Here is an 11017-nt window from a genome sequence, read left to right as displayed (position 1 = left end):
AGCGGGTCTCGAACCTGCGGTCTCAGGCAATCCACTCACCTCAGCCTCCCAAAGGCGCGGGATTACAGGCTGAGCCACTGAGCCCGGCTCATCATAACTATTTTTAAGAGTACAATTCAATGGCATTAAATACATTCACACTGTTGTGCAACTATGCCCACCCTCCATCTACAGAACTCTTTATATCTTGCAAAATTGAAACTGTACCCGTTAACTCCCCATTCCCCTCTTCCCAGCCTCAGCAAACACCATCCTATTTTCTGCCACTATGAGTTCAGCTACTCCGGTGCCTCGTACAGCTTTTGTCTTTTTGTGACTGGCTTATTTCACTCAGAATTATGTCTTTCATGGTGAAAGAAGAGACTTTTAAAACGACTTTTGATTGGATCTGTCAACGGGGGCTTCCTTACCTACATGAGTAACACTAAATAGTGACAATTTCAATCCCCTTTCGAATTCTTTTTCTTTTCTTTTCTTCTCATGTTTCAGTGCATCGGCCATTTTAAGAATTTCCCTTAGGCTACAGAGGTCCGTAGGCGTGCTCAGCGAGCTCGGTTCTAGGCCTCCCAGCAAGACTCTGGCCTGTAACCAGGGACGGACTGAGCACCTTGCAGGGTAAACAATGACCAGCATGTAACCTCTTGTCAGATAAGGTGGTAGAATGAGGGTTGACACACAGAGGCTGCATTGCTCAACGCCAACGTGCTCTTTCACGCACAGGGAATGAGGGTCTATACTGCTCCCTGATTTGGAACACGAGGACAACAACTGTTTCTTGTCCACTAGGAAAAAGAAGCCACATTTCCTCGTTGGGCAGAACCCAAGCAGAGGACATAAGAAGAAAGTTCTTTTTACTTTCAACACTCAAAGTAGGATTCCAAAAACCATGATAACCACAGAATGCACAGCCAGGCAGGCTCTAGCAAGTCCGGCCACATCACTACATCAAAGACAAATGATGCCTGCTGTAGCAAACCTGGCACTGGTCAGTTCCACAGTCCCATGGCATCTGCGATGTCCTCCTGGCTTCTCTTGGCTTACACACCAACTTTTAGCCAAACCTGACTAAGGGCCTGAAGGAAATTGATAGGGAAGGCTATGATATACCCATAGACCCAAAACCCAAAGCTGGAGTGGTGAGCCAATGAAGAAAGCCGTGTCCCCAGGGCTGCCTTCCTAGGGCACTCCTTCTTAGGGCCACAGAGGACCACGAAACCTACTCACTTCAAATTCTGAAAAGCAAAATTGAAAACATCTTCCTCTATCTTCCAATACGGACTTGGCTTTGGGTTTCTGATGGCTTTTCATTTTCTTTTTCTTTTTGGATGGCTCGTAATTGGAAATTGTTTCCCCCACCCCACTCTAGAGGAAAAAAAATGAAAACTCAGTTGAAGCACATTTTTCCCCATTTGTACATAATTTAAATATGCTGCCGAGTTCTGTAGTTCTAGATTGTGAGCATGTCCCAGAATTCTAGAACATACTGGGATCATAACAAAAGTTGAGAATGACTGAATTATAATGTGGGTAGAATAAAACTAACCTCCCATAAATTTAGAAAAATGAATCTTTCTTCCATCCTTCCCTCTCTTCCTGTCTCTCTCTCTCTTCCCCTTTTTCTAATTAACTGTTTTAGTTCTTTCCTACATGGTCAATTTAATACTCCTGCAGACAATACAGGGAATGGCCTTAAGTGTTTTAACATTTGTATTGAGTCCCAAGATGGATGTATTGATGCCCTGGAAATTGGTCCCTCAGCTCCCTTGGTACAGTTCTATCCAGTGGCTGAGATATATCCCTTCCCTTATGGGCTGCGCAAATTATAGAGGGAGACATGCACAGCCCCGACTAACATTGGCGGGAGGCTCTGAGGGGGACTGAGGACTGTTGGTTACAGATGGACACAGAACCAGAGCTTCCATGGGGGGATGAGACCAGTCAGCTTTGGAAAGAAGGTGAGTTTGAACTGAATCTTTATTTCAGTCATATACCTTTATTTCCAATTACTTTATTGCCATTTAATTATTATTATACCATCACATCTGTAGTCTATTCAAGTTAATTTTTAGTTTGCAAAGACACAAAGATAGTAATAGTTCATAAGCTTTTCTTCCCCAGTACTAAATATTCTCATTTACTATTTTAAATGTTGTTGTTTCTAAGTTCAGCCACCCCCAAACCCAAATCTTCCTTATCTTCCTGCAAATTCTTTCTTAGAAGTATAATGGAACTTATTGGTAATGAATGGTAACAGCCGATCACATGATGTCAGGCTGTTTCTGTAGGAGGTTACTATATTCCAAGAGGACAAAATCTGATCCTTGGCATGTCGGAACCTCCCAAGTCGAGGCCTGTGTTGCAATGTGTTGATGCTGTTTCCAGGCACAGGACCGGTCCCTCTTCTAATATGGCCTTAGCTTATGCCAAACAGACTGCTGAGAGTATGTTCTAGTCCACATGGACGAATGGTGAGGACTATTACTTTAGACCCTGGACTCATTATAGAGTGAGTTGGAAGATTTATTACTGATCTTTGTCAGATTATAACTCTGCTGAGTTACAACTTCTGTAGATGAAAATCTGAGGAAGGAAGAAAACAGTATGTATCATATTCTGTTACTGAAAAAGGTATAAATACTACTTCTGGCCATGTTAGAGATGACACAAAAAATTGAAAATAATTCTAAATAACCTCTGTTATGTGACAATATGACCTAACATGCTCTTAAATGAAGTAATCTAATTATCACTCCTGAATAGTGAAGAGTTGAAGAGTTAGATTATTTCATGATACACAGTCATGGTTATTTAATTCTTCTTTCTAGTATGCTGTTTCTCAGATTAGGACCTACTAGAGAGAAAAGCAGTCCATATTCACAGTTGCATTATTCACAACAGCCGAAATGTGGACGCAACCCAACTGTCAACTGACGGATGTGCGGATAAGCAAGAAACGGGATAGCTATACAATGGACTATTATTCAGCCTTAAAATTCTGACACAGGCTACATTGTGGATGAACCTTGAGGAATAAAGCTAAGTGAAATAAGCCAGTTACAAAAAAAAGACAAATACTGTATGATTCCACTTACATGAGGCACTTACCATTATCAAACTCACAGAGACAGAAAATAGAATGGTGGCTGCCAAGGCCTGGGGGGAGAGGGAGAGGGGAGTATTGTTTATTGGGTGTAGGGTGTCAGTTTTGCAAGATGGAAAGTGTTCTGGAGATGGATAGTGGTGACGGTTGCACAATGGTGAATGACTTAAGGCCAATGAACTGTACACTTAAAATGGCTAAGATGGTAAATTTTATGTTACGTGTACTTTGCCACAATGAAAAGTAATTTCAAAACTATTCAAAAAATCATTCTTTAAGAAATAAGTAGGCTGGAGTCGGTGGCTAGGCGGTAATCCCACGCTTTGGGAGGCCGAGGTGAGTGGATTGCCCGAGCCCGCGGTGAGTGGATTGCCTGAGCCCGCAGTTTTGAGACCCGCCTGGGCAACTTGGCGAGACCTCATCTCTACAATAAATAAAAAAATTAGCCGGGCATGGTAACACGCGCCTGTATTTCCAGCTACTTGGAAGGCTGAGGCAGAAGGATCACTGGAACCCAGCAGGTTGAGGCTGCGGTGGCCGGGAGCAGCCACTGCACTCCAGTCTGGGAGACAGAGTGAGACTCCAACTCAAAAAAAAAAAATAAGTAAAGGCCAGACTCGGTGACTCAGCCTGTAATCCCAGCACTTTGGGAGGCTGAGGCAAATGGATCACCTGAGCCCGCAGATTTGAGACCCACCTGCACAACTTGGCAAGATCTCGTCTCTACAATAAATCAAAAATTAACCGGCTATAGTAGCACGTGCCTGTAGTTACAGCTACTTGGAAGGCTGAGGTGGAAGGATTGCAGGAGCCCAGCAGGTCGAGGCTGCGGTGGCCAGGAGCGTGCCACTGCACTCCAACCTGGGCGACAAAGTGAGACTCCAACTCAAAAAAAAAAAAAAAGTAAAAATCTACCAGAGTGCAAGGGTAGTGGGTGGCGAGAAGAGACTTTCTTCCCTGAAAAAAAGGGAAATGGATGTTTCTACTTCCACATAGTTGGGAGAAGATGCCACCAGCCTGCCACTTTGGTCCCTCTGTGAGTGATTCTGAGCCTCTCTTTAACTCCCAAACCTAAAGCAGCAAGTTCCCCACAGCCCCTTGAAATTCTCCCAAGTAACAAATAACACCACCTACTCTACTCTGATGGCTGCCTCCCCAGGGACACAGTGAGTCCGCCCGTCTGTGACAGGCGCTTCCCTGAGACACACAACTGGTTTCCATACGCACCCACCCAATAATGACTTCAGTATTCTTGAATTTCAGTAAAGAGAGCTGGGAGACAATGGTGAGACATGACCTACTGTGCAATAAAGAAGCTCTGTTGGGAGCTGGGGCAAAGGCCAGGGTACGAAGGAAATGACTTCTTGCTCCTTCCAATATTGAAAAGATACTCCAGCGAGCACAAGGACGGCGTGAAAGGAGGAGACAGGAAAGCCTGTGTTCAGCACTGGAGGCACTGAGGGTTCTCTGAAGGTTTCCTTCTCAAATTTATTTCACAGTTTACACTCAAACCATTTGAATCCCCGTGTTCTCAGTATCGCACAATAAACAGACTTGGCTATTTCAATGACATCCTACAACCAGCTTTAAGAGCCCCCAAGTGAATTAGTGGAGAGAAGCAGTTAACGTGTTCCTGAGCCAGAAGGAGAAAAGAGGTCAATATTGTTGGCTCAAGAACTCAATAATGCATAGAGCTGCTACTCCGGCCCAGGGCCCTGCCCACTCTCCTATCTAGTTAGCTCCATCTTTGACCTACTTTCTCTGCTCCTTCACGGCAGATACAAAATGCTGGGTTCATGTTGTCTTTTTCTCTCTCTCTTTCTTTTTGCTGTTTTCTATTGTTTTCATTGGGGGAGAGGGGGACAGCAGTCTTTCCTTTTAATCCCTGATTTCCTAATTATTTCTTCTAGCAAGTAGAGTTTTCTAAACTGACAGCATATTCAAACATCATTTTTTATTCCGTTTCTGTACTATCTGGTGATCTGTAGCTCTGGCGTCATGCTTTCAGTTAACCTCTTATAAATTAATAGCTTTATTTTTCTCTCAGAGTAACACATTCAGTGTTCATTGGAAACATGCTTCCTATAAAGTCTATCTGAAAATAGCTTTATGCTTCGGATCCCTGGAAATTTCTGTTCCACAATGGCTATATTTTAATTCAGACATCTGAGGAATGAGGACCATCTGAAAACACTTGTTAAAGACAATGGGGACCAGATAAGGGGAAAATTCTAAGGATGGACATTAGTGGATGAAGGTGTTTAACAAAGAGCATCTGTCCCAGACAGCTCCGGTTCATCCCAGATAACCAAGCCTAGGAACTCGGTGTCTGTTTCAGCAGAGACTAACAATACTGGACTTGAACAGAACTTCTTCACCAGGAAACTGCCAGCGGAAACAGGGCCAAAGCCCAGGGCCCCAAGCAGCAAGCTCTCTGCACAAGGTCATGATCCACCCAGACGTCTGGGAGGACCCGGCACACACACGTCTTACATTTTCTCAACACTCAGCTCAAGCTCTTCGTGGGAGGCCCTCTCACTTCCAGAGCATGCTTACTTGTGTCATCTTATTTCTCAGGACATCTAGCAGCTGTTGGAAATGCACGCACCTCCCCAAACACAAAAGACGCAGCATGTGAAGGATGATTCCTTCGCGTTCTGTCCTTACCTCTTCGCGTGCATCCCTGAAGGATGAATTTAAAGTTCCTCCTCTCCTAGAAGGGGACGCTTTGGTGGTGTCTTCCTGCTGCCCAAAGAGTTCCTCGATGGTCTTCGTATCGATCTGGTAGTGATGCTGCTGCCTGGCTGCCAAGGTCCAGATGTTGGTTTTGCCCCGAACTTGCTCCTCGGGGATGGTTTTCCAAAAAAAGCTTCTCATCCGCTTTTTTTTACCAAGGTGGCTGTAGCCGTTCATGTGAGAAGTTGGGGGTAGTCCTGGTGGGGGAGGTGGGACAGGAGGCCCCCCAGGTGGTGGAGGGGGGGGCAGGGGTGGAGGAGGAGAGGAAGAACACCCTTCCCCTGAATTCGGACATGGCAGAGATGGAGGGGGTGGAAGAGAAGCTGGAGGAGACGCCGGGGGATGAGTCTGCCCGATCATGAATCCAGCTGCTGTGGCGATATTCCCATTTTCCTTATCGCCGACCAAGGAGACACAATTCATAACATGCATAGTCCTGCTGCCTTCCAAGGAAATAATTTCTCGACCTTGGAGAAGCAGACACAACACCAAATTTGTGTCGTACTTTTTCACCCACTATCAGTCGCCAGAAGAAAGGACAACCATGCTGCACGACTTCTTCCAAACCTACCAAGATAAAACAGGTGCAGATCAGTACAGGCGAACCGGTTCACACCAGCCTTTCCCCTCACAGGCTGGGGTCAGTCCTCCCATGTCAACTGTATATGGAGACCAATGAGGGCAACACATCCCAAAGTGCATTAGAAGGAACCAGGATGTTTCCAAACCAAATTTTACTACCCGCAAATGCTGCCAAGCAACAGCAATAAATCCAATCCGGAAACCTTCCATTAATCAATAAAGCGCATGCATGTGGAGAGCCCGCCATGGGTTCAGCGAGTATTGCTCACTTTATGAATGAACTACTTGTTCACCAACTGGTTCACTCTCTTTGGGCAATGGATACGCAAGCCCTAGGGAGACTGCTCAAACTGCTGAAGCAGTAGGCATTAGTGACCCTGCCCTTTTCCAGTATGGACATGTCTCGCACAAACCAGTGGGTCAAAAGGCATCTTCCACCTTGTACGGAATAGGCAGGGCATTGGGAGATGACAAAATAATGGCCTAGCTCACTTCCCTGGAGAGCCACCCTGTTCCTGCCCCACTTGCAGATGTGGCTTCCTCCCAAATAGAGACAAGAATGGCAGACATGAAAATGAAAGGTTCCAGCTCTCAATCAAGCTTTACGGCTTACAGTTTTAGACAAGTCAATTTGCCTCTAGACTTCAGTTTTCTCATTTGTAAGATCAGGAGGAGACACTGAATGCCTCTGTCATCCCTTCTGATGCCATCATTTGGATTCTAGTTAAGCCACTTCTTAGAAACTGTCACCTATGTCTCTGCTTCTTCTGTGATACTTTTAGCAAAGAAGAGACACACAGAGAGACATGTTGCTCATGTCACATCTTCCCTTACCCACACAGTCACCAACTTATTTTGATGGCTTGTACTTTTACGGAATGTTTGTTTTTGATGCTGGGTTGTTACTGACGTGATAGGAAATAGGGATCCAAATAACTACATTTCTTCAGATATGAGGACAGGCACATGGAGGTGTGAAGGAAGGGGTCCTGTGTGGGCTATGGAGTGCGCACCCCGACTAGGTGGGAGTGTGAAAGGGAACTGTTTCCTCCAGGTCACAAAAGGCATAGGTAGGAGCTTTTGACATTGGACTTGTGGGTGTATTTATCCATTTACAGCATCATACTTAGAAACCAAGTTGGTCAAATAATCCTGAATTACACAGGAGTAAACTGTCAGATATCACTAATTCAGATATTATGAAATACTTTAACTGAACACATATAAAAGGCAGGATTGCCTTGGGAATAAGAGCAGAGATTCTAGAAATAGACGCTTTTTCTCAGAACCCAGTTCTGCTGCTTCCTAGATGTGCAGTCTGAGCAGAGACAGGTATGTTTTTCATCTGTCAGCATTCTCCTCCACAATATGAAGATATACTTGTTTTATTGGTTTGTATAAGAATAAATGAGCAGGGCAACCCCCTCAGGTCCCCTCCCGCTCTGGGAGTTTCTCTGTTCTCTCAATAAATCCTGCTTTTTCAACTTGCGAAAAGAAAAAAAAAGAAAGAAGAATGAATGAGGTAATACATGCACAGCCCTCACCAAGATGCCTGGTACATTGCTAGCTGTTACTAATAACAATAACAAACTGGTATCATATGTGCATATGATTTCCCTTTATTTTCACAGGCATTGTATTTCCTTTAAAATATGTACTGTGTCTAGATAAAATGCCAAGTTCCCCCTGGCTGTTAGAAACATACTCTCAATATTTCCATTCTTTGCTATTGAAAGTTTGTGGATTGTGAGATTTGTCCTTTTCCAATGTTCAGTGATTATATAATAAATTGTATCTATAGAATCAAAACAAATATTTTCATGAAACATTTGAATATTTGAGCTCTGAAAATTGCCTAAATATGGTTTGAAAATAGCATTTCTAACAATTAATGGGACTTTTAAAAACCTTTTTTAAGTGTACAATGCAGTTGCACTGAATGTTCACCGTGCTGTGCAGCTATCACCACTGGATAATTTCTGGATAAGTAAAATGGAAAATTTTCATCCAAGCTGACTTACAGCTCCCTTGAGATGCAACTGGCTTTTAGAAGGAGTTTTCATAATTATCATTAGGAGCATAACTAGGCTGTTTTCATAGTTGGCACCCCTAGAGCAAATGACTCACTGTCAATTACAGTTTATAGTTATATTTGAACTCTTCTTTTTCAAGACTGTACAGGTTATTTTGGCAGTTTATCCTTACATATTTAAAAATACTTCTGTACATAAAATATCTCATGTATAGAAGAGTTGCTAATCCTCCAATTCACCTCCAATTTCAGATATGCTGACTTGTTTGTGCATTATCCTTCTTAAGAACAGTGATAAGCTCAAAAAGTCTCCAACTTAGAAAGCAATAACTCTTGTAGTGTTGTATATGTACAGATCTGCCCTTAAATCTCACAAAGCAAACTAATAAAGACTGAGAGAGACTTAAACATTCAAAGGTTGAGCAACACCACTGTCCCCTAACACCAGAAGGTTGCACACCTTTTTGAGTATTGTGCTTTGCATAGAGGAAATACCAGATACAAGCTCGTCAAAAGTAAAAAGTGACATGCGTTAGCTATGCATTGGCATCCTTCTAACCTCTGCCCCAGAAAGAATGTTATCTTTAAAAGTTAAAGGAACAAAAGAAAAATGTACAACATTGTCCGTGGTATGTCATCTGGTTAATTTTTTCCCAGGGTAACAAACAGGGATTCTAGCCCCCAACAGTGTCTAGGGAATCCATTCACCAGCAATGATTAGCTAAGACAGTAATGCTTTTACTACTCTTACTTCAATAGGGCTCCCCAGGGCCAGGATTTCCAGCGTCAAAGAGGTGATAGGAAAAGGAGAATGCAGACAGAAATCAAAACCCTTTCCCTCAGTCACAAGAGGAATTGGAATACAGGATGCACAAAGAACATTCGATTTACTACACTACTGTCCACAGTAAAGATGCAAACTCACACTCTCCAGTGCACCAGGAGAACGCAGGTGATGTCGCCGCCTTAACAAACAATACTCAGCTAACAGGGGATACTCACTGCCTGTTTCCCACAGCTGGCAATTGCCAGCAGAGACAATGGGATTAGCCCCGGCTCTGTCTGGAAAATGTCAAGTGTCCCATCCATCTCCCCGGGGCAGTCAGAGACAGGCTTGTATTGGACATCTCACCTACAGGCTGGAGTCCAGGCTCCCAGGAGCACAGCTGCTGAGGCTCACAAATGCCCAGCACTGGGTAAAATGTGGAGCTGTCCCGGCTGGGCTCTGAAGATGAGGACGCGCTGCAAGTCCCTGAGTGCTAACCATGACCCATCAGAGGTGTGTGTGAGTAATGGGCCCTCCCAGGGAGGCTGCAGCTCAACTGAGTACCTTTTAAGCATGTGCAATTTCAATAAGGAGATGCTGTGATCCCGTTCTTAACCTTAAGTTAACTGATAAGAACAAGTCTTAGAATGAGAATGTTCACAAGGGTCTTCAGAGCAGCCCCTTCCCTTTCCCCCCACCCCGCCTCTCCTGAACTCTCTTACCTAAAGAGCCCACACTACTCAGCCCTTGATGTTAGAAACATCCCTGAAGTTCTATTCTTTTGAAGGGAGTGGGCGGGAGAGAAAAAGACAGGGGGTGGGTATGTCAGGTTTCATCTCAGTGTATTTAAGAGGAAAGCCTTCTCCTTGATGTCAGCTTGTGGCTCAGGGCTTTCCTGAAAGAGGGCCAGTGGGGCCTTGTTGCTCAGCTGGGCACTCACTCCCTTGGTCAACAATAATCAAAAGTAGCACCAAGGAAAACCTGCCGGAAAACCTTTCCCCTTGACTCCCAGCATGTGTCACAGATGAGGTGGGGGCAGGAAGGGCCCTCGCGGGGCTGATGAGGAACAGGGCAGAGCCAGCCCGGCTTGGAGAGAAGAGGTAGAGGAATACGGCCCTATTTCATCTGGGGGAGAAGAGAGGGCGAGGAAAGTCCGGGCGATTCTAAACTTTGGCATTTTTGCTCTCACTCCACTAACTCGGGAAGAGGCGCCTCCGCCACCACCCATCTCTCTAAATCTTCCTTGATCATTAAATACAGAACGTCAGTCAGAACCACCACAGAGTCGGCCCCAAACCGCAAGGTACAGTCTCCACCTGGGCTCTCTCCGCAAAACAAACCACCACAAAGCGCAGGACAACGCTTTCCCAGGCCTCTCCATGCGGGGCACAACGTCAACATTCACAGGCGCCCTGGGTGCAACCCCGGGAGCAGAGTTTTGAATGTATATTTCCAGGTTTTGAATGTATTTTTCCAGTGTGTCTCACTGCCCCCAAACCAGGGGGAAAAGCACACGACCGCCCGAGGATGCTCCGGAGAGAGAGAAGGACGTGCTGGCTACTCACTCCGGGAAGGCAACGGAGTGTCAGCAGACGGGGTCACAGACGGCCGCACACCAGGGGTCGTTTCTGTGCAAACTGATCTGTGAAAATGGACCAATAAAGACCTGAAGAAATACAGCGTGGGGGCCGCCAGGGACACGATTTCCTTCGAAGAAGTCAGAACACATGGCTTACGAGGTCTCAGCATGGGTGGGCGCCCCATAGTCCCCTTCCGTCCGTAGCCCTGCGCCCCGCCCGAG

The 11017-nt window shown here is 45.1% G+C and overlaps 1 protein-coding gene across 1 annotated transcript in view; it reads right to left on the bottom strand.

Moving 5' to 3' along the window:
- FHDC1 (FH2 domain containing 1) overlaps nucleotides 1-6268 on the bottom strand; it is a 37628-nt gene extending 31360 nt beyond the window's left edge. Inside the window, exon 1 of the mRNA XM_008060177.1 lies at nucleotides 5768-6268. Within this exon, the coding sequence (XP_008058368.1) occupies nucleotides 5768-6268 (501 nt within the window). The remainder of the gene's footprint in view (nucleotides 1-5767) is intronic.
- Nucleotides 6269-11017: the final 4749 nt, after the last annotated feature.

This window comes from Carlito syrichta, unplaced genomic scaffold (assembly GCF_000164805.1).
Source record: "Carlito syrichta isolate Samal-C Ts95f unplaced genomic scaffold, Tarsius_syrichta-2.0.1 Scaffold304553, whole genome shotgun sequence".
Lineage (NCBI taxonomy): Eukaryota > Metazoa > Chordata > Mammalia > Primates > Tarsiidae > Carlito > Carlito syrichta.
This window is presented reverse-complemented; position numbering and strand designations above follow the sequence as displayed.